Genomic DNA, 24,596 nt, shown 5'->3' with positions numbered 1-24,596 from the left:
CTAGTATGCTCTAATTTTTAATACATAACTTTTTTTTATTTGGAAAAGACAAAGTGAAATGGTATACTCTCCAAAGAAAAACAAAATCAAAAAGGAACTTGAGAATGCTGGTGAACCTGATGAATCACAAGTAATGCTTTTAAAGAAGAAAAGGAATTTGCAGCCTTCATTGCTGAAAGCACTTTGTAGAACCTTTGGACCATACTTTATGATGAGCTTCCTCCATAAGATTATTCATGACATATTGATGTTTGCCAGCCCTGAAATTCTAAAGTAAGTTGTACTATAGTTAGAATAATAGTTATAAAGCGCAAATGTGTTCTATTCTATTCTTTGTAGGACAATTACTGATATAATTCATTGATCTAGTCTGATGTGTTATTAACCTGATTCCACATGCGTTTGTGTGACTTATCTTGCAGGATAAATATAGATCATCAGAACATAAGAAATAGGAACAGGAGTAGCCCTTCTGACCCATTGAGCTTGCTCCTCCATTCAGCAAGATCATGGCTGATCTTCTACCTCAACTCCATCTTCCCGCACTATCCCCATAATCCCTTAATTCCCTCAGCACCCAAAAATCTATCGTCCTCTATCTAGAATCGACTGAGCGTCCACGGCTCCCTGGGACAGAGAATTCCGGAGTTCACAACCCTTAGAGTGAAGAAATCTTTCCTCATTGCAGTCCTAAATGGCCAATCCCTTCTTCTGAGACTGTGACTCTCTGTTCTAGATTCCTCAGCTAGGGGAAGCATTTTCTCAGCATCTACCCTGTCATGCCCCTTAACAATTTTATGTTTTAATTAGATAACCTCTTATTTTTCTAAACTCCAGGGAATATAGTCATAATTTACTCAATCTCTTCCCTTACAACAATCCCCTCATCTCAGGAGCCAATCTAGTGAACCTTCATTATACTCCCTCTGGGACAAGTATGTCCTTCCTTCAGTAATGAGACCAAAACTACATATAGTACTCCAGGTATGGCCTCATCAATGCCATGGATAATTGTAGTAAAACTTCTTTCCTCTTGTATGGCAATCTCTCCGTAACAGAAGCTAACATACCATTTGCCTTCCTGATTGCTTGCTGTATATGCATGTTAAATTTCTGTGATTCATGTACAAGGTCTCTCTGAATTTCCGACTTTTTAAATTTTTTTTCTACCAAGGTGGATGATTTCACACATTATTATCCATCTGCCATGTTCTTGCCTACTCACTAAACCTATCTATATCCTCCTGCAGCCTCTTTGCGTCTTCCTCATCACTTACTATACCACCTAATTTTTTATCAGCAAACTTCTATACATTAAGCTCCATCTCCTCATCCAAGTCATTAATATAGCTTGTAAAGAGCGGAGGCCCAAGCACTGATCCTTATGGTACCTGCTAGTTACAGCCTACCAACCCTAAAATGTCAGTTTTATTCCTACTTCATTTTCTGTACACTAACGAATCCTCATTCCATGCCAATATTATCCCCAATCCCACGAGTCCTAATTTTGTCCAATAACCTGTTGTGTGGCACCTAGTCGAGTACTTTGTGAAAATCCAAGTACACTCCATCCACTGGTTCTCCCTTATTCATCTTGCTAGTTACATCCACAAAAACTTCAAACAGGATTTCCCTTTCATAAATCTGTGACTCTGCTTAATCATATGATTTTCAGCAATGAAATGATAATTCGTTTTGGTCATTTTTAGCTTGTACTAATAGCTGATGCTATTCTGTTTTAGAAGGGGTTGACATTAAGTATTAAAAATTTTAATCTGAAATCTATCAGCACAGCATACCAATGCTTTGAATAAAAGTCAGTTTGTTTTCATTTCCTCCCTGATGCTCATTACAAAGTGACCGTTTTGGTGGTAGTGGTGTCAATGTCAAGAATCAACTTGTGCTCTGGAGAAAACTGCAATAAAATACTGAAAAATGTCATGTTATAAGTATGGCAGATTTGAGCATGATTAAGCTCAAACACTACAGGGGCATAAAGTGGGGTTTATCCCATTTTCAACTTTGTATGAGCGCTCGCACAGCATGCTCGAACGTCAACTGAAACATCAGACAGGAATAGTTTGCATTTATGTAATGTCTTTGACGTACAAGATTCCCCAGTGAACTTTAGAAAGGAATATTGAGAATGGATCTCAAGCCATTGGAAAGTAGTTTGGAGAAGTGACTGAATGCTAGGACAAAAAGGTGGGTTTTGAAAACATTTTTAAAGAATGACTCTTAAGAACGGAGATGTAGAGATGCAAAGTGACTTGGGGAGAGAGTTCCAGAATGCCAGGGTTGCTGAAAGCTCTGCTGCCAGTGATTGGATGTAAAAGAGGCTAGACTTCTAAGAGCTCAGACTGTCAAAGGGGAAATATGTCTGGAGCAGGTTGTAGAGGTAGGGAGGTGCAAGGCTGAAGAGATATTTGAAGTATAACCAAAATTGATCCTTTACTTCTCTTTGTTCATGGCCACTGCAGTATTTCCAGCTGGAATTGGGGACTCTCAATTGAGATAATTTTAAAAAGATATGAACCCAAGTATGTGGTATAATATGTTATTACATTAATCTACTGGAAACTGGGCAAGTAAAGTTTGTGCACAGTTTGCCATTGCACATAAACATAGCTCCTGGCATTTAATATTTTTTTTTCTTTTAACAGGTTGCTATTGCAGTTTATAAATAACAAGAAGGCTCCAGCCTGGCAAGGCTACTTTTATGTTGTGCTACTATTTTTATGTGCATTTATACAGACTCTCTTCCTCCATCAGTACTTTCAAATTTGTTTTGTTACTGGAATGAGACTAAAAACTGCTATAATCGGAGCAGTTTATAGAAAGGTACAGGTTCATTCTGCTAACTGGTTAGCATAACAAGAAATGTAAACAACCACCACAGTGCTTTTTGAATTTTACTGTAATAGAGTACAGTGAAGATGTTAAAATTTGAACAGAATTATTAATCAGTAATTAGTTCACTATACTCAATAGGAAATTTACAGTTTTGTCATGTAATCGAATGTAAAATATCTAAGTTAGCCATTTGCTGGTTAATGGGGACATCAAAATTTTCATAGTTCAGTAACTTGATATAATTTTTTACAGTGAATGGCAAATGTATGTTTTAGGATTGTATAGAGCATGTTGGTGTCTAATAGGTTCTGTTGGATGTTGAGTGCCTAGCAGTTGAAGGTAATCGGGTGAATAGTCCACCAAAGCATCCTAGTCTCAGCGTTATCTTTGCAAAAAGGCTTGGAAGTTTCTCTAACAGAACAATGGTTGTAAAAAAAAAAAAAATTATATTTTAATTTTTTTTTCTTACGGAGAAATCAATTTTAACAGACATTTGTGTTCACCTTTTAAAATTAGCATTTTAAAATGTTACTGGGTAAATAACTGTCAATATTATTCAGCCCTACGTTTGCCTTGTTTGCCAAAGAAAGTTTCTTTTAAGAAGAGAAATTCTAGTGGTAAAAAATCTGCTTCTACCAGTTACTGCTTTTTAAAATGTATTTGCCTCTGCAGAATAGTTGCTACGTTTTTAGAAATAATTGGTAAAAAGAATAACTTGCCTGAACATATAACTTTAACTTGTAGTTTTAACAGAATATTTACATTTTACTGTATATATTATAATAACTGCTGTTTGCATTGCTGTAAGAATGCATTTGAGTAATCAGTTTTATTTGTTCTTTACTAAGGCCCTGGTTATTTCAAATGCAGCAAGAAAAACATCCACAGTTGGGGAAATTGTAAACTTGATGTCTGTGGATGCACAAAAGTTTATGGATTTAATAACTTACTTAAACATGATCTGGTCTGCACCACTTCAGGTGATCCTGGCCATGTACTTCCTGTGGCAGGTAATTAATTTGATGGTGGTGAAACTGTCTTTTGCCCTTGGCACATTTACTTCTTAAAACAGCATTTACTGAGGGTTATTTAAATTGTTTTTATTTTTGGATAAGTTAAGTTTTTTTTCTGTTTTTGTCTTTACTGGCTAAACTCTCCAGATTGCACTACAGCTTGAAGGGTTCAGCGCTAGCCTGTTTTAACATATTTGTAGATATAGGTGCATTGGAACGGGACTCTGCCATTCAGTTTCGCAAGCCTATTTTGCCATTCATGATTGATCTGTCCCAAAACTTAACTTATCTATCTTTGACTCAAATCCGTTGATAACAATACCTAACAAAAACTATCGCTCTCACTCTTGAAAATTTTAATTGACCAAGGATTTTCTCTTGCCTGTTTTGGGGGAGAGAGAAAATACCACTACCACGCTGATTGGTTTATGGCTCATCACTTCGGTTTTAAAATTTATACTCGGGATGTAGGCATTGCTAGCAAGGTTGACATTTATTGCTCATCCCCAGTTGCCCTGAGACAGTGGTGGTGGTCCTTCGTCTCTCCAGTCATGTGGTATTCTGTGTAGTGGCTTAATGCATCTGAGGGCGGTTGAGTCACACACAGGGGTGTGCGTCTGGAGTCACGTATATGCCAGACCAGGTAGGGATGGCAGGCTTCCTTTCCTTCTCTAAAGGACAGTAGTGAACCAGTTGGGTTTTTACAACAATCTACCATCTTCATACTCACCTTTATTGATAGCAATTTTTTATTTCCAGATTTTAAAAAATTACGGTTTTCAGACCACCATGGTGGGATTTGAACTCACTTATTAATCCACCCCTCTGGAATATTAGTTCAGTAACATACCCTGTACACCACCTTGCCTATGGGAGAGCAGACTACAGAAGATGTGTGAATCTTTGAAAACCCCTACTTAGTTGCTCCAGCAGTCTCTCCAATATGGGTGTCACAGACTTGAAATCAGAGTTTGCAGGGCAAACATTTGAGCTTCCACCAGAGCTGCATTACGTGTGAACGCAGACTCCTCTTGTGAGGATCCAACTGCAGCATGCTGAAGGTAGCTACACTCTTCAGAGTAGGCTGCAGCATGCTGATTCCTTGTGAGATAGCACCATTCAGGCTAGAAGCAAATGCCTCAGTACTTTCACCCATGGTGGTGAAACTCCTTGGCAGGACCTGCAATACCTCGAACAAATGCTTGTGTGAGGCAAACAGGTGGCTTCTCATTCCTAGGCCTCTGAAGTCGCATCTTTGTTCTCCGCAGCGTTGAGCTAGGCAAGGACTTTGCCCTCTGGTGAGCTATATCCTGGGCTCTCCTTGCCACCAGTACCTACTTCTGTGCACAACTGCTAGGTGCATCATCACGTGCAGACTCCTCTACTTAACACTCTAACCCAGCCACTGTGTCAAACTCTGTGCTGGTGCTTGGCATGATGGTGTCTCCATCAAAGGATTTTCCTCCTCTGTTAATTTATTTTTTGGGGAGGACTTTGACTGTTGAAAAGTACCTAGAAGAAACAGAAAAAGGACAAGAGTCAAGATGCCATTGAGAGGTTGCACAATTACAGAAGACCTGCATTGTAATGCAATTTGATGTAGTCAAACTTGATTGTGGGCTTTTTCCATTGCTTAATGAAGTGGTACAGTTTCTACCACTTGCACATCCATGCTTATTCTGGGCAGCCACCTATATCTGACAAATAATGCTAACCATTGGCTGTTTCCATCAAATTCATTTACAAAGGCATGTAACACGTGCAGTGCGCCAGCTATTTTGGCCAATTCAATAAGCTTTTGGCACCACCTTGATGTGCAATTAAGTGCTGTTAAATATCTACCCGCACAACTGAGTGTGACTGAATGCTGTCCATCCTTCTTGATATGATTTTAATGCCCCAGGAATAGCTGATTGAAGCTCCATGACTGCGGTAGTTAACAATGCGAACAGATGATTGGAGAGCACAGACAGCTTCAAGCAGCTGCTAGCTAGATACTGTCGATTTTCTATTTAAATATTGTAAATCATGATATGATTTTGGATTGATATGCCACCACGCAATACCACCACTTTTTGCTATAAACAGGGTTCCTAAGTCCTTTCCGCCTCAATTGTAAGCACGCAAGAGTCCGATGTATTTGGCATCCATCAATTATAGCGGGCGTTTTTGTGTTCGCAAGAACATGCTTGCTATATACGGTGGGGACTGTACTTGTAATTGTCAGAAATCCTGTTCAGTGAAGCTGTCAGCTTTGAAATGACCGAAGGGCACAGCTTTGGCAGGGCTACAAACTTCCATGTTTTGCTCTTCCGGTTCTCTTGGCATCATAAGGGTAGCTGGACCTCCCTTGGTCTTGTTACTGCCATGATTATTGTGCATTACTGATCCTGCAGGAGGAGGGGTTGAGAGTTAAGTGAGTGGCTGCTGAAAAGGGGAATGAAGATATGTGGGGCTTGTGTGGAATTGCATCTCCTAAGAGAGAGCAATGGAGGGAAGAGATTTGTTGAAACTGAAGATGGAGGGTTTGAAGGACTGCTGCCATATGTTCTAGAGAGAGGGATAAATTTAAAGGCAGTACTCACCTTTGTTATGAGGTCATTGTAACACTTCCTGCACTGTATCCATATTCTGGGGATGACACTGCTGGAACTGATGACCTCCTGAAATCCCTTTCCATGCCTGGTAGGCAGTGTGTTTGCCAACCCTCTTGGCATTGTTAGGGAACAAGAGTTCCTTCCTCACCCTGATCTCTTCCACAATTACATCCAGGGTGGCTGTTGTCAATCTTGGCAGCTGCATCCTATTCATCTCAGAGAAGATTCTTCTTTCAGCATTACACTATAAAACAAAACCAATATAAACTGAAAAGATATTAACATGGATAAATGGTGATTTAAAAAAAAATTGTTCCATGGGACGTGGGCATTCCTGGCAAGAAACAAAATAAGCCAAAAGGGAATTCAACTTCACCTTTTTAGAGGTACATTCCTATGTTATGTGGGTCTGTGGTTAAACCAGTTTAACAGGAAACCCACTGGTAAGATTAGCCCTGGGATTTAAAATACCCAGAATCTCTTTTTGGCTACAGTTTTAAACTGAAAACTGATGTGGCGTTAAAACCTTATACAGAGCTTGCTTGTACCTTACTAGGAAAATTGAGTTTAAAAGTGTAAGTACTTCATCAGTGGTGTTTTTTCAATTCGAGGTTGGTAAAGATGTTTGCATAACGCTAAAATTTATACCTGTTGTGAAATTTCCCAAATATATGTAGTAAGTTGTTGCATATTGACTTGAAGGAAAGAAGGCTTGAATTTGCTTAAACGTGTCTTCTTCAAATATCGCTTTTCTTGAAAATAAAAGAAATAGTTGCTCAAGTTTTGGTTTTATTGCTATATGGCATAAATTTTAGATGCCAAAATCAGTGTGTATATGATGGCTGTAGTGTTTTCATTGTAGTGTATCATTTAGTGCAAGATTGTAAAATTTTTCATTAAGTCATATATAACTCAGAATTGTAATGTTTTTGTTCTGTTCAGAATCTGGGTCCCTCTGTGCTAGCGGGCGTGGCTGTCATGATTCTATTGGTCCCTATAAATGCTGTGATTGCAGTGAAGACAAAAAACCTCCAGGTACATGTAGGGTATTGTCCTTTTGATATGTAATGTATTGTTCATTTGTTATGTTGTGTTTTGTTCATTTGAGGCCACCGTACGTGCTTGGTGTAACACGTGCAAAGTATAAAAAAAGGTTCAGTATACAGCAGCAATCTGGAAAGTAGTGCCGTGTGTTTCTACCAGAGATTTATAATAAATCTACAATGTGTATCTTACAGTACAGTGAACTTTCCTTTTTGAGTTTTGTGGCAAGTAACATTTGCACCACACAAGAGCCAGGCAATTATGATCTCTAACAAGAAAGTATCTAACCATCCCCCCCTTGATATTCAATGGCATTACCATTGCTGAATCCCCAACTTTCAACATCCTGGGGGGTGACTATTGATCAGAAACTGAATTGGAGCAGCCATATAAATACTCTGACTACAAGAGCAGGTCAGAGTCTTGGAATTCTGCGGTGAGTAACCCACTTCCTGACTCCCCAAAGCTACAAGGCACAAGTTAAGAGTGTAATAGAATGCTTTTCGCTTGTTTTTTTTAGATTAGAGATACAGCACTGAAACAGGCCCTTCGGCCCACCGAGTCTGTGCCGAACATCAACCACCCATTTATACTAATCCTACACTAATCCCATATTCCTACCAAACATCCCCACCTGTCCCTATATTTCCCTACCACCTACCTATACTAGTGACAATTTATAATGGCCAATTTACCTATCAACCTGCAAGTCTTTTGGCTTGTGGGAGGAAACCGGAGCACCCGGAGAAAACCCACGCAGACACAGGGAGAACTTGCAAACTCCACACAGGCAGTACCCGGAATCGAACCCAGGTCCCTGGAGCTGTGAGGCTGCGGTGCTAACCACTGCGCCACTGTGCCGCCCACTTTGTATGAGTGCGGCTCCAACAGCACTCGAAGACCGACACAATCCAGAACAAAGAAGCCTGCTTGATTGGCACCCCGTCTATCTCCTTCAACATTCACTCCCTCCACCACTGTCACACAGTGGCAGCAGTGTGTACCATTTACAAGATGCAATGTAGCAACTTGCCATGCCTCCTTCAAAAGCACCTTCCAAGCCCACGACCTCTTCCACCTAGAAGCACAAAGGCAGCAGACGCGTGGGAACACCACCCATCTGCGTTCTGACCCAAGCCACACACCACCTTGACTTTGAAATATATCGCTGTTCCTTCACTGTCGCTGGATCAAAATCCTGGAACTTCCTTCCTATTGGCACTGTGGGCATACCCACACCAGATGGACTGCAGCGGTTCAAGAAGATAGCTTACCACCACCTTCTCAAGGCAATTATGGATGGGCAACAAATGCTCGCCTTGCCAGCGATGCCCACGTCCCATGAAACAGATTTTTAAAAAGTCACCATTTATCCATGTTAATATCTTTTTTCAGCTTATATTGGTTTTGTTTTATAGTGTAATGTATTACTCTTGCATTCAACAAAGTATAACCAATAAAATGAATCTGAAACACATCAATATTGTCTGCAAATGTAACTATCCTATGTCCTTTTAAAGAGCTGTTTGACCTCAAAAATGATCTTGCTGACATCTGGGGGGAAAAAAAATTATTTAACCAACTCAGCTACAGTATTGGTTGCTGTCCCATTGCTCTTTTCAACAATGTACCTGAAAAGCAAACTCTGAGGATCTCTAATGTCACCAGTGCGACAGTATTTCTTACACCAACTTTATTACGAGGCTCTTGAGTGCGACTGCTAATTTGGTGTTGGATTTCTGGTTAGCAGTTCTAGTTGTATTACAAATGATGTGAGCATTAGCAGTGCATTATCATCATTTGAAGGTGATAATGCCACAGAAGCCAAGTTGTCTGCTTTTCTGGAAGTGTTGACATTTTTATGCTCTTACTGCATTTCTGGTGTCAATGTAATGCAAATGATCACAGTACATTGGTGACAAATTGTTGGCATAGCTGGAGCTAAGAAAAGTTCACTGCATGCATGGTATATAAAGATATTCTTGCATTCTGTAACCTTCTGTCACATTGTTGAGGTTGCACTTTGTCGAAACAAAAAGCCAGTTATTGACATAGACCCTCAAATATTAAAACAATTGCAACTGCCTTCTGACTTTGATAATTTATAAATAGCTACAATTACCTAGATTTGTCTATTTGAAGCAGTGGTGTTAAAGGCATAGAACAGACTGGAAGTAAAACATCAGAACCACGCTGTAGGTCCAAGGATATTTGAGTAACGCCACGGGGAATCTTTAAGTTACTAAAAATTATTTTATGCAAGGAATAGGTAAAATTTTAAAAATCGTTCCAACAAAGGGCGGCACAGTGGCGCAGTGGTTAGCACCGCAGCCTCACAGCTCCAGGGACCCGGGTTTGATTCCGGGTACTGCCTGTGTGGAGTTTGCAAGTTCTCCCTGTGTCTGCGTGGGTTTTCTCCGGGTGCTCCGGTTTCCTCCCACAAGCCAAAAGACTTGCAGGTTGATAGGTAAATTGGCCATTATAAATTGTCACTAGTATAGGTAGGTGGTAGGGAAATATAGGGATAGGTGGGGATGTTTGGTAGGAATATGGGATTAGTGTAGGATTAGTATAAATGGGTGGTTGATGTTCGGCACAGACTCGGTGGGCCGAGGGCCTGTTTCAGTGCTGTATCTCTAATCTAATTCCTTTAACCAAAGGAAAAATGATCAATGTTGAACTGTTAGCTTGTGCAATTTTTTTTTAATATTCAGGTGACACAGATGAAAGAAAAAGACAACCGTATCAAACTGATGAATGAGATTCTAAATGGGATAAGAGTATTAAAGTTATATGCTTGGGAGCTGGCATTTAAGGAAAAGGTACTGCACATTAGACAGAAGGAGCTCCAAGTGCTCAAAAGTGCTGCCTATCTCTCAGCAGTTTCATCATTCACATGGGTCTGTGCACCATTTCTGGTAAGTAAAATGCAATCTATGGATTGTTTAGACTTGGACAAAATAAAAGCTAGTCCAAAAAATGGTTTGGAATATGTACCTTTTGCTTTTTGTTGCTACTGCAAGACTTAATGCTAGTCCATGAATGTTATTGTGCATCATTGATTTGATTTGTAATGGGAATGGCACAAAAACTGCCTAAAAATTGAATTTAAGACGGCCACAAATTAATAAAACTGTGTGTATGTATATCTGTGCATGTATATGGTACTAGTAGATCATTTAATCAACTTGTAGTTTTTGTTTAGAGGATGGGTGTCCTTGTAAGTTATCCTTAAAATAAGTGTTCACAGCATAACAGGTAATCATTCGCAGATTTATTAAGCATAGGATAATTATTGGCAATAATTAAACATACACTTAGCATCACTTACAGCAAAGACTTGAGTTCAGAGAATTACACATACGTTAACAGTCTCGTGCTCAGTTTTCAAGGCTGATCAGGCCATATCGAATTCTTTCTTTCTCCCAGCAATCATTCCTCAATATACTTTTTCAATCCTGCTATGTTTCAGCATTACCTAACCTTCCTTTCATGTTCCTTATCATTGACTTCAATTTAACACATTTTGATTGATCTGTCAAATCAAATCCTTAGGCTGAAGGTAGTTACAGAAATTTATGAACTATTAAAGGCTTCTTGACAAACTGAAGTGTTTCTGTCATCCTTGGCTGTATGTGTCAGAACAATACAACCCTCTCCTGCTACATTCAGCATTACAGACACTTAGCCGCCTTAAAAATATCTGACCTCTCCTGTAGCCCTGTGATGTTTAAAGATGAATAACCTATGAAATGCTGTGTTGTCTACATGTCCACTTGAACCTGCAACTTCCATGTCATATGGACGGATCCTGTAACAACAAAGGGATAATTAAATTTCTGGTTGAAAAGTTACTAGGCACAGTTAACACACAGAAATTAATATTAAGCGAAATCAGTAGCAGTCCCATCTGATTGAAAACAGTTAGGAACAGTTCAGTGACTTTTTCAAAGTCCCTTTAGATTACAGCCCAGGAATTCATTCCCAGGTTTCTGTACTGCCATAAAACCATTGATTTTACTGAATGTGTAAAAATGTGACAGTGGTGAATATTGAAACGAGAAGATAGTTTTTATGCATAAACATTAAAACTTCATGTAAATTGTCTGAAGCAAAAATTATTATTCTGCATATCTGATGGTATGTTAATAAATATCAGTTGTATGAGAGCAGTAGAGCCATGGGGAAAGTCAATATTTTTTGGTAATGGAGCCTTTTTGTTTGGCTGCCATGACTTTTGTAAAATGTTACTGCAAAAGTTAAATTATATCTCATTCGTGTAAAAATTCATGGTTGTTAACTACTTCTGTGTCACTCATTTTTAGATCCAACTTTGTACAACATTATTTCGACAACATAACCTCTTAAGATGAACCTATTCATCTATGGAATGGAGAAATATCAAAGATTTTTTTTCAAAACAAGACCTTTTATAACAAAAAAGCTCTTTGAGGAAAAAGTTTTAAATGATTAAGAACATGTTTTTAAAGTTTGTATATGTTTAGGAAAAGTAGTATGGGTGAAACAAGGGACTAGATAATATTTGTATATATTTGTCAAGAGCTTAGCGCTGTCAAGGGATGCCCTTTGTCAAAGCTGAAGTGATTTTATTATGTCTACATTAGGTTAAAGTATGCACAGCAGAGTTTTATGTTGCTGCCTGCAATATATTATCCTGGTTAAGTGTTGTCTTGAGGAAAGAATTTATGACTGGAAAGAATTCTAGACCTATTTTGAGAGCATGTTTATTATAGGGAGCATATTGAAGAATAAAGGTAAATTTCAGTGAGTTCTACAGTTTGCTTTTGTGTTACTTTTTGGCTTTAAAAAAAACTGATGTGGTCCAGACCAGCTAATCACTGTCCAATGTAGTTTATACTGTAGGGTTCTGTTCAATAAGTTGGAAGCGATGCAGCAAGATTCACATAAAGCAGAACTGACTATATCTTCACTGACTATGTAAGGAGCAAAACTGCAACTTGGGAACAATTTGCCTGTGTTGGGGCATTACTCGGAATTTATGTGGTCTGCATATTTTGCAGATGGTTTCAACTGTTGTGTTTGAGAATTTTTTTCTCCCTCCTTCACATGAGGATACTGACTTTTTTTTTAGAAATGGTGCCAGCAGCTTTAGGATGCCTAAATGAACCTTGAAGTAAGTGTCAGAAAATTATTTATTCATGGTGCTTGATCTTGTCCTCACTCAACATCTACATTTGTGAAAGTAACAGCACTGCATGGTGATCATGGTTGATGCACATTTTACAAACTTACTTTCTTTCCCCTTTGACTGCCTCGAGGTGCTAATGTGATGGGAACATACTTATCTTCTATCCTGGATGAGATTATCTAACTTGCCACAGAACAGTGATCAAACCTTGGACCTTCTTGCTTTTTGTGGCTTATAGCAGTGCTGCAGTGAGAGCAGGAGGGTGCAGTTACACAATAATCCGTGGAAAGAGCTGCAAAATTTATTGAATTATTAGTGGATTGCAAATGTTCAGAAATGCTGTCTTTTGAAGTAAAAAATATTGTGCCCATAACCTTAAATTTAATTGTATTTTCTGTAACTTTTTTGTTTATATGGATCTGCCACACACACCATTTTAATTTTGAAAACTCCCGATATCCAAGTGAAAATGATTTTACAAAATCAACTAATTGTTTGTTGGACCAGCAGCGCTTCCATCTTTATTGACAGGCATTTTTTATTCAATGTATTCCATTTCCCCACCTGTAAAATAAGGTAACTTTTCTTGTGAAATAATTGAGGCTACAAAATGTTCTCCTTCGATTGCACTTGGTAGACCATCGCATCTCCCATTTTTATATTTTTTTAAATTCTCAGAGACAGGATTAATCTCCACTTGGAGAAGCAGCGATTAATTAAGGGTAGTCAGCATGGCTTTGTCAGGGGGAGATCGTGTCTAACAAATTTGATTGAATTTTTCGAGGAGGTGACTAGAGGTGTAGATGAGGGTAAAGCAGCTGATGTAGTCTACATGGACTTCAGTAAGGCTTTTGAGAAGGTCCTGCATGGGAGATTATTTACGAAAGGAAAGGCCCATGGGATCCAGGGTAATTTGGCCAATTGGATTCAAAATTGGCTTAGTGGCAGGAGGCAGAGGGTGATAGTAGAGGGTTGTTTCTGCGAGTGGAAGCCTGTGACCAGTGGTGTACCGCAGGGATCGGTGCTGGGACCCTTGCTGTTTGTCGTGTAAATTAATGATTTAGACGTGAATATAAGAGGTATGATCAGTAAGTTCGCAGTTGACATGACAATTGGTGTCGTAAATAGTGAGGAGGAAGGCCTCAGACTACAGGACGATATAGTTGGGCTGGTAAGATGGGTGGAGCAGTGGCAAATGGAGTTTAATCCTGAGATGTGTGAGGTGATGCACTTTGGGAGGTCTAACAAAGCAATGGATTATACAATGGATGGCAGGACCCTAGGAAGTACAGAGGGTCAGAGGGACCTTGGGGTGCTTGTCCATAAATCACTGAAGGCAACAGCACAGGTAGATAAGGTGGTTAGGCAGGCTTACGGGATACTTGCCTTTATTAGCCGAGGCATAGAATATAAGAGTAGGGGGGTTATGATGGAGCTGTATAAAACGCTGGTTAGGCCACAGTTGGAATACTGTCTACAGTTCTGGTCGCCACACTACAGGAAGGATGTGATTGCACTGGAGAGGGTGCAGAGGAGATTCACCAGGATGTTGCCTGGACTGGAGCATTTCAGTTATGAAGACCGACCAGATAGACTGGGGTTGTTTTCCTTGGAGCAGAGAAGGCTGAGGGGGGAACCTGATTGAGGTGTACAAAATTGAGGGGCATTGATGGGATAGATGGGAAGAAACTTTAGCGGAGAGGTCAATAACTAGGGGGCATAGATTTAAGGTAAGAAGCAGGAGGTTTAGAAGGGAGTTGAGGAGGAAGTTTTTCACCCAGAGGGTGGTTGGAATCTGGAACACACTGCCTGAAGGGGTGGTAGAGGCAGGAACACTTACGACATTCAAGAAATATTTAGATGAGCACTTGAAACGCCTTAACATACAAGGCTACGGGCCAAGTGCGGGGAAATGGGATTAGTTAGGACAGGTGCTTAATGGTCGCTATAGGCTTGTTGGGCCGAAGGGCCTGTTTCTGTGCTGTAAAACTCTATGACTCTATACTATGAGACACCAGTTTTTATTGGAACTGGTTTGTGTCTGCAGTAAATTGTCAATACTAACCTCCTAATGGACCATCACAAGTAATGTTTTCGATTGAAGCACTGATCAAGGCAAAATCTTGATGAATTGAGCTGTTACAATAATAACAGTAAAATCTTTATGAAAATTCCCCACCCCCTCCTGATTGGGGCCACTTTGCACCCAAGCAGCTCAAGGCACGGTATACCTAGTCCTGCGGTGGTTTCCGGACTGCTTCCTGCCCGACTGGAAGTCAAGCTTGTCTACCAGGCTAACTTCTAGGCAGGGAACCTGTTGGTGAAATCTGTTGTGTGCTGTGGAGTTAAAATTCCAGGTTTTCTGTGCTCTGTCGGACCCTCCTCCCCCAATCTCCACCCCCCCCCCCCTACTTCTGGCAGGTCAAAAAAGTTAATATTTCCCCATAGTTCAAGATTTAAAATGGGTTTTTTAAAAAAAGAGTAAAATCTTGCTGGTGACTTATCTTATGTGGATGATTTAAGGCAATGAGGCAGTAAAATCATGAAGCATTGCATATGTTTTCTGAATGGTATTGTCACGATCCTTTTTTTTCTCTTCGGGAAATATTGTGGTGGTCTTTAAGGCTGTAAAAGATCAGTACTTCTTTAAGGCAGCAAGCTCTGGAGTCAGTGAGTGAAAGTGCATTCTGGTTGCCAGGCAACAATCAAGAGTGAAATTCAATGTATCCATTTTGACTCTGAAACTGGCTGGCAATTAACTAGCTTGTTCAGTTGACAAGCTGTTCCAGCAAGTGAAGGAAGGAGAGCTCTCAGAGACAATTTAAACTGAAGGAAGAGAAGCTGATTTATTACTCTTTCTCAAACTTCTAAAAAGCTTCAAGCCAAGTTAATTCCTTAAAGCAATAAGAAGAAAAAAAAGCTTTTTTTCACTCACCACAAATTGATTTCTGCTGTGTCCATTGCTGGAAAAAAAAAGAGTTTAATACCACAACTGCCAAACTGAACTGTTGAACCCCTAATTCTGGAAGGACCCTTTTCTCATCGGACCTTGGAAGACGACAAGTGAACTTTGACTGTGCTAAATTAGAAGACCATTTGTCAGCAGTGTAATCTGCGAAGACTTTATTGTTTTTTTTTTCAGGCAGCTAATTAAAACCCAAACTACTATTAGTTTGAGTATATGTATGCGAATGCAGGAGTTAGATTTTTAAATAAGTTATAAGGTCTTTAGATATTGGTTTATCTTAAAGGGTTGACAGTGGATAGGCAATGGCTAGCATTTAAAGAGCGCATGGGTGAATCACAACAATTGTTCATTCCTGTTTGGCGCAAAAATAAAACGGGAAGGGTGGCTCAACTGTGGCTTGCAAAAGAAATTAGAGATTGTATTAGATCCAAGTAGGAGAAATATAAAATGGCCGGAACAAGCAGCAAACCTGAGGATTGGGAGCAGTTTAGAATTCAGCAAAGGAGGACAAAGGGATTGATTAAGAAGGGGAAAATAGAGTCTGAGAGTAAGCTTGAAAGAACATAAAAACTGACTGCAAAAGCTTCTATAGATATGTGAAGAGAAAAAACTTAGTAAAGACAAATGTATGTCCCTTACGGTCAGAAACGGGGGAATTTATAATGGGGAACAAAGAAATGGCAGACTAATTAAATACATACTTTGGTTCTGTCTTTACGAAGGAGGACACAAATTACCTCCTGGAAATGTTGGGGAACATAGGGTCTAGTGAGAAGGAGGAACTGTATGAAATCATATTAGTAGGGAAATGGGGTTGGGGAAATTGATGGGATTGAAGGCCGATAACTCCTCAGGGCCTGATAATCTACATCCCGGAGTACTTAAGGAAGTGGCCCTAGAAATAGTAGATGCTTTGGACATTTTTCAAAATTCTATAGACTCTGGAACAGTTCCAACGGATTGGAGGGTAGCTAATGTAACCCCACTATTTAAAAAAGGAGGTAGAGAGAAAACAGGGAATTATAGACTGGTTAGCCTGACATCAGTAGTGGGGAAAATGCTAGAGTCCATTATAAAAGATGTTATAGCAGAGCACTTGGAAAACAGTGACATGATCTGACAAAGTCAACATGGATTTACGAAAGGGAAATCATGCTTGACAAACAGTCATAGAGACGTACAGTGTAGAAACAGGCCCTTCGGCCCACCGTGTCCATGCTGACCATAATGCCTACCTATACTAATCCCACCTGCTTGCATTAATTCCATATCCCTCTATGCCTTGCTCATTCAAGTCCCTGTCCAGATGCCTCTTAAATGTTGCTACTGTTCCTGCCTCCACCACCACCTCTGGCAGCTCATTCCAAATCCCCACTATTCTTTGTGTGAAAAATATACCCCTTTGATCCCCTTTAAACCTCCTCCCTCTCACCTTAAATCTATGCCCTCTAGTTTTAGTCACCCTTACCAAGGGAAACAGACTCTGGCTATCTACCCTATCTATGCCTCTCATAATTTTCTATACCTCTATCATGTCCCCTCTCAGCCTCCTTTGCTCCAGGGAAAACAGACCCAGCCTATCCAATCTCTCTTTATAACTCAAGCCCTCCAAACCAGGCAACATCCTTGTGAATCTTTTCTGCACCCTCTATAGCTTCATCACATCTTTCCTGTAGTGCGGCGACCAGAACTGCACACAGTACTCCCAAGTGCAGCCTAACCAACGTTATGTACAACTGTAACATACGTCCCAACTCTTGTACTCAGTGCCTCGGCTGATGAAGGCAAGCATGCCATATGCCGTCTTCACCACCCTGTCTTCCTGTGTTGCCACTTTCAGGGAACTATGTACTTGCACCCCAAGGTCTCTCTGCTCAACAACACTGCCCAGGGCCCTGCCATTCACTGTATATGTCCTGCCCTGGTTTCACTTCCCAAAATGCATCAGTTCGCACTTGTCTGCGTTAAATTCCATTTGCCAATCCCTTGCCCACTTTCCCAGTTGATCTGTATCCTGTTGTAACCTTAGACAGCCTTCTTCACTGTCCACTATACTACCAATTTTGGTGTCTGCTGCAAAGTTACTAATCATGCGCCCTACATTCACATCCGAGTCATTAATATATATGACAAACAACAGAGGGCCCAGCAATGATCCCTGCGGCACACCAGCCTCCAATCTGAAAAACAACCCTCCACTACCACCCTCTGCCTCCTATCACCAAGACAATTTTGTATCCAATTGGCTAGCTCACCCTGGATCCCATGTGTTCGAACCTTCTGGACCAGCCTACCATGCGGGACCTTGTCAAAGACCTTGCTAAAGTCCATGTAGACCACATCCATCGCCCTGCCCTCGTCAATCCTCTTGGTCACCTCCTCAAAAAACGCAATCAAATTTGTGAGACATGATTTCCCACACACAAATCTACTGGAATTTTTTGAGGATGTAACTAGTATATTCAATAAAGGAGAACCAGTGGCTGTGATGTATTTTGACTTTCAGAAGGCTTTCGATAAGGTCCCACATAAGAGATTAGCGTGCAAAATTAAAGCACATGGGATTGGGGTAAGGTACTGATATGGATAGAGTACTGGTTGGCAGAGAGGAAACAAAGAGTAGGTCTTTTTCTGAGTGGCAGGCAGTGACTAGTGGGGTACCGCAGGGATCTGTGCTAGGACCCCAGCTATTCACAGTATACATTAATGATATAGATGAGGGAATTAAACGTAATATATCCAAGTTTGCAGATGACACAAAGCTGGGTGGGAGTGTGAGCTGTGAGGAGGATGCAGAGAAGCTTCAGTGTGATTTGGACAGGTTGAGTGAATGGGCAAATACATGGCAGATGCAGTATAATGTGGATAAATGTGGGGTTATCCACTTTGGTGGCAAAAACAGAAAGGCAGATTATTATCTGAATGGCGATAGATTGGGAAAGGGGGAGGTGCAGCGAGACCTGGGTGTCCTTGTGTACCAGTCGCTGAAAGTAAGCATGCAGGTGCAGCAGGCAGTTAAGAAAGCAATTGGTATGTTGGCCTTCATAGCGAGAGGATTCGAGTACAGGAGCAAGGATGACTTGCTGCAATTGTGCAAAGCCTTGGTGAGACCACATCTGCAGTATTGTGTGCAGTTTCGGTCTTATCTGAGGAAGGATGTTCTTGCTATGGAGGGAGTGCAGCGAAGGTTCACCAGACTGATTCTTGGGATGGCAGGACTAATGTATGAAGAGAGATTGGGTCGATTAGGCTTGTATTTGCTAGCGTTCAGAAGAATGAGAGGAGATCTCGTAGAAACGTACAAAATTCTAAAGGACTGGACAGACTAGATGCAGGAAGGATGTTCCCGATGGCGGGGGAGTCCAGGACGAGGGGTCACAGTCTAAGGATAAGGGGTAAGCCATTTAGGACTGAGATGAGAGATTTCTTCACCCAGAGAGTGGTGAACCTGTGGAATTCTCTACCATGGAAAGCAGTTGCACCAAATCATTAAATATATTCAAGAAAGAGTTAGATATAGTTCTTGGGGCTAATGGGATCAAGAGATACGGGGAGAAAGCAGGAACAGGTTACTGGGTTTGGATGATCAGCCATGATCATGTTGGATAGTGGAGCAGGCTCGAAGGGCTGAATGGCCTACTCCTATTTTTCTATGTTTCTATGAAAGCTTAAAGAAATACGATGCGACCTGTGGAATGACGGGACTGAATTGGCAGTGTGTTGCTCCCATCACAATCAGAATCATATATTTTGATTGGGAGCTTTGTCTTGAGTGGTCGTAACAGTATGCACTCTATTCTATTTTGCAGACTATGCAAAAGGCTTCAATGCGCAAAGTTGCACAAATCTTACATTAGTGCAGTTGAGATATTGGTGCTAACATAAGTTGGACTGCACTGGGGGCACAAACCATATTGCAGAAGTTCCATGTTTCATGGGTGATGTATTCCCAATGTTAGAATTTGGGATATCGGAATCAATTAATCCTTTATACTCCTTATTCTCAAGTTCTGAAATGTTTCGAAGTGTTGATCCTTATGGTGACAGTGGTTAGATTTTATTCAGTATGAGTAAGACTTGATACATGCTAATGTCTGAGCAGTAGTATCAAAGTGTAACAGCATTACCATTACGCCCTGGGTAGAAGCATGATCTCCATGTAACTACTGCCTGGTTGTGCCTCAGGTACCGTCGCATCGGTCAATGTAGAATGTAATATCTCTACCATCTCTATGCTTGTAGAATCCCTTCTTATACTTTCTGTATACAGCAAAGCCTATGGAGATTAACCTAATCCTAACCTTGCTATTATTTGCAAGGCCCAGTTATAAAAGTTTGTCATTTACCCATCTGCCCACCCAAGCCAGGCTGCCTTCCCATGCTTGGACTGCTATTAGCTTGTAAACATTACAATGCTCATGCCTGGCCAAAGCTAGGAAAACATGGTTGGCCTTGGGGTAGTCAGATGTTTCCTCTTGGCTGTAACCACATCTGGGCCTCTGAGATTCTGCAAAGGTATTTATCTTTCAGTTCTCACATAGCAGGTAGCCTGTTTTCACACTCTACTGGATTTCTGCTGATTTTTACTTTTTTACCATTCTCTTCTTTCTTTTGGGCCTCCTTATCTCGAGAGACAATGGATACGCGCCTGGAGGTGGTCAGTGGTTTGTGAAGCAGCGCCTGGAGTGGCTATAAAGGCCAATTCTGGAGTGACAGGCTCTTCCACAGGTGCTGCAGAGAAATTTGTTTGTTGGGGCTGTTGCACAGTTGGCTCTCCCCTTGCGCCTCTGTCTTTTTTCCTGCCAACTACTAAGTCTCTTCGACTCGCCACAATTTAGCCCTGTCTTTATGGCTGCCCGCCAGCTCTGGCGAATGCTGGCAACTGACTCCCACGACTTGTGATCAATGTCACACGATTTCATGTCGCGTTTGCAGACGTCTTTATAACGGAGACATGGACGGCCGGTGGGTCTGATACCAGTGGCGAGCTCGCTGTACAATGTGTCTTTGGGGATCCTGCCATCTTCCATGCGGCTCACATGGCCAAGCCATCTCAAGCGCCGCTGACTCAGTAGTGTGTATAAGCTGGGGGTGTTGGCCGCTTCAAGGACTTCTGTGTTGGAGATATAGTCCTGCCACCTGATGCCAAGTATTCTCCGAAGGCAGCGAAGATGGAATGAATTGAGACGTCGCTCTTGGCTGGCATACGTTGTCCAGGCCTCGCTGCCGTAGAGCAAGGTACTGAGGACACAGGCCTGATACACTCGGACTTTTGTGTTCCGTGTCAGTGCGCCATTTTCCCACACTCTCTTGGCCAGTCTGGACATAGCAGTGGAAGCCTTACCCATGCGCTTGTTGATTTCTGCATCTAGAGACAGGTTACTGGTGATAGTTGAGCCTAGGTAGGTGAACTCTTGAACCACTTCCAGAGCGTGGTCGCCAATATTGATGGATGGAGCATTTCTGACATCCTGCCCCATGATGTTCGTTTTCTTGAGGCTGATGGTTAGGCCAAATTCATTGCAGGCAGACGCAAACCTGTCGATGAGACTCTGCAGGCATTCTTCAGTGTGAGATGTTAAAGCAGCATCGTCAGCAAAGAGGAGTTCTCTGATGAGGACTTTCCGTACTTTGGACTTCGCTCTTAGACGGGCAAGGTTGAACAACCTGCCCCCTGATCTTGTGTGGAGGAAAATTCCTTCTTCAGAGGATTTGAACGCATGTGAAAGCAGCAGGGAGAAGAAAATCCCAAAAAGTGTGGGTGCGAGAACACAGCCCTGTTTCACACCACTCAGGATAGGAAAGGGCTCTGATGAGGAGCCACCATGTTGAATTGTGCCTTTCATATTGTCATGGAATGAGGTGATGATACTTAGTAGCTTTGGTGGACATCCGATCTTTTCTAGTAGTCTGAAGAGACCACGTCTGCTGACGAGGTCAAAGGCTTTGGTGAGATCAATGAAAGCAATGTAGAGGGGCATCTGTTGTTCACGGCATTTCTCCTGTATCTGACGAAGGGAGAACAGCATGTCAATAGTCGATCTCTGCACGAAAGCCACACTGTGCCTCAGGGTAGACGCGCTCGGCCAGCTTCTGGAGCCTGTTCAGAGCGACTCGAGCAAAGACTTTCCCCACTATGCTGAGCAGGGAGATTCCACGGTAGTTGTTGCAGTCACCGCGGTCACCTTTGTTTTTATAGAGGGTGATGATGTTGGCATCGCGCATGTCCTGGGGTACTGCTCCCTCGTCCCAGCACAGGCATAGCAGTTCATGTAGTGCTGAGAGTATAGCAGGCTTGGCACTCTTGATTATTTCAGGGGTAATGCTGTCCTTCCCAGGGGCTTTTCCGCTGGCTAGGGAATCAATGGCATCACTGAGTTCCGATTTGGTTGGCTGTATGTCCAGCTCATCCATGACTGGTAGAGGCTGGGCTGCATTGAGGGCAGTCTCAGTGACAGCATTCTCCCTGGAGTACAGTTCTAGGTAGTGCTCAACCCAGCGGTCCATCTGTTTGCGTTGGTCAGTGATTATGTCCCCTGATTTAGATTTGAGGGGGGTGATCTTCTTGATGGTTGGCCCAAGAGCTCTCTTCATGCCATCATACATTCCTCTGATGTTTCCGGTGTCTGAGGCCAGCTGAATATGACTGCATAGGTGTTGCCAGTAGTCGTTTGCGCAACGCCTAGCTGTTCTTTGTGCAGTACATTTGGTCCCTTTCAAACCCTTCAGGGTCGAAAACACTCGATCGAAGAAGGTCCAAACCACAGTTCCCCTTCAAGTCACTTCTCAGCCACTTTCACTTGAAGTGAATTGCAAGCAGGATTAAAAATATTGTTCAGTATAAGATTCAGTATAGCAATGAAATTTAAGTGTATAGCCAATCATAGTACTTAAGCTAGTTTTCATTAATTAGCAAGAAAACCCGATGTGGGGATTTTCCAGGATTCTTATACCAAGTAGTGTGGCCATTGCAGCGGTGCCACCGTCTCTGTTGTGTGGACTGAGCAGTAAGCTACTTTTTTGAAATGCCACACAATGACGATTGCACTCAATGCTCCCAGGTCAAATTATAGTTTCATTGCAAAGTTTATTTTTAGTGTGACCTGTTTGGTTTATTTTGCTTTAGAGATGGACTCCTACAGCAAATAGGCACAATCTAGTAATAGACTGTTGGGTGATATTGTTACAGTATGGTACTAAGTAAGATATATTATGACCCCATGAGTATGGTAGTACATTGCTGATGGTATCAAACCATTGTGGATATCATGAAAGGTACATTTAATTTATGCCCAAGGTTTCTTGATAAAATGTTTCTGTTATAAATGAAGCCCATTTTATTTCTGTACAATACCTCCACATCTATGGTATTGTAAGAAATTAATCATTACAACTTGTTTTCCTTTCATTTTGAATAGGTTGCGTTATCTACATTTGCAGTGTATGTACTTGTAGATGAGAAGAACGTGTTGGATGCTCAGAAAGCTTTTGTTTCATTGGCACTTTTTAACATTCTCAGATTTCCACTCAACATGCTCCCCATGGTCATCAGTAGTATAGTGCAAGTAAGTAAATACTTATATTGATACAAACATGTATGGGTGGGTTGAGAACGTTCTGGTTGTGGCCAGAAGTGTTTTGTGAATGCTGCTACTGGTTCCACAATCTTTCTTTCTATATAAATAATAAACAAAAATAAAAATGTAGCTTTACCTCAGCAACCTCAAGTGGTCCCTTTAAGGACTGTTGGCTATGCCACTCAATACCCAGTACAACTGCGATTAGCATGCACAACACATGTTCTGCCCATTTGTATGTTAAAATTGCAATTGGGGTCCTATAACTGCTATTGGATCCAATTTGTAATTTTAAATTGATTCAGGCAGACAAATGCATGCCCAAGGTGCCTTCAGACTTTCCATTGCCAGTTGCCTATTTTGCATGCAAAAGACAGTTGGCCAGCAAATCTTTTAAGAGAGGTTGGTGAGATAAAGTAACACTCCAAACTTGTCTCTGTTATCCTCTTGGCTTGTGCTAAAACATAAATAAACTGCATTAAATCTTTCTTTATCTTGGCCAGGCTTGTTTCAAAGTTAGCTAAATTTGGTGTACACAATCTCTAACTTTTTTTTCAGGCAAGTGTTTCCTTGAAGCGCTTGGGTATGTTCCTCTCCCATGAGGAACTAGATCTAGACACAGTGGACAGACATTTAATCCGAACTTGTAAGTAGTAAAAGAACTTTGACTGAATAAACAGTTAATTTTGGAGCTCTGCTTAACTTCATGTACTGTACTTATTCATGCTTTCCATTTATTCCTTATATATTTATTCCTTATTTTGTACCATGTTGGGCAGCACAGTGGTACAGTGGTTAGCACTGCAGCCTCACAGCTCCAGGGACCCGGGTTCGATTCTGGGTACTGCCTGTTCAGAGTTTGCAAGTTCTCCCTGTGACCGCGTGGCTTTTTGCCGGGTGCTCCGGTTTCCACCCACAGCCAAAGACATGCAGGTTGATAGGTAAATTGGCCATTGTAAATTGCCCTAGTATAGGTAGGGAATATGGGATTACTGCAGGGTTGGTAGAAATGGGTGGTTGTTGGTCGGCACAGACTTGGTGGGTCGAAGGGCCTGTTTCAGTGCTGTATCTCTTTTTTTTAAAAAAAAAGGACAATAGTGTTTTAATCATTTTAATGAAAAATCCTTGTTCTTTATAAGAGCTAATTTTGCACTGGTTTATTTTGTCAATTCAAAATTAGCTTTATAAACTTAACTGTTGAATGCTCCAGTGGCATGGACTCCTAGTTAGATAACATGAGGCAACAAGTGATAGTGGTACAAAATATTAGTATTTTCTTTCTGAAGTAGTGCTTTCCAATCTTGCCTTTTGCTGTTGGGAAGAGGTGTAAAGTGTGTTAGTAAATTTTCAGTTTTATTCCCAGTCCCTGTCACT

General features: G+C 41.2%; 1 protein-coding gene across 3 annotated transcripts in view; it reads left to right on the top strand.

Moving 5' to 3' along the window:
• The window catches only part of abcc1 (ATP binding cassette subfamily C member 1 (ABCC1 blood group)), a 106,398-nt gene that overhangs the window by 37,577 nt on the left and 44,225 nt on the right, over positions 1-24,596 (top strand). For all 3 annotated transcript variants that reach the window (XM_068056212.1, XM_068056211.1, XM_068056213.1), the window contains exons 8-14: positions 49-273; positions 2,664-2,841; positions 3,702-3,863; positions 7,406-7,498; positions 10,222-10,425; positions 23,064-23,210; positions 23,781-23,868. In XM_068056212.1, the coding sequence (XP_067912313.1) occupies positions 49-273; positions 2,664-2,841; positions 3,702-3,863; positions 7,406-7,498; positions 10,222-10,425; positions 23,064-23,210; positions 23,781-23,868 (1,097 nt within the window). The remainder of the gene's footprint in view (positions 1-48; positions 274-2,663; positions 2,842-3,701; positions 3,864-7,405; positions 7,499-10,221; positions 10,426-23,063; positions 23,211-23,780; positions 23,869-24,596) is intronic.

This window comes from Heterodontus francisci, chromosome 24 (assembly GCF_036365525.1).
Source record: "Heterodontus francisci isolate sHetFra1 chromosome 24, sHetFra1.hap1, whole genome shotgun sequence".
NCBI lineage: Eukaryota > Metazoa > Chordata > Chondrichthyes > Heterodontiformes > Heterodontidae > Heterodontus > Heterodontus francisci.
Note: the sequence above shows the minus strand (reverse complement) of the source record. Positions and strands in the feature narration are given on the sequence as shown.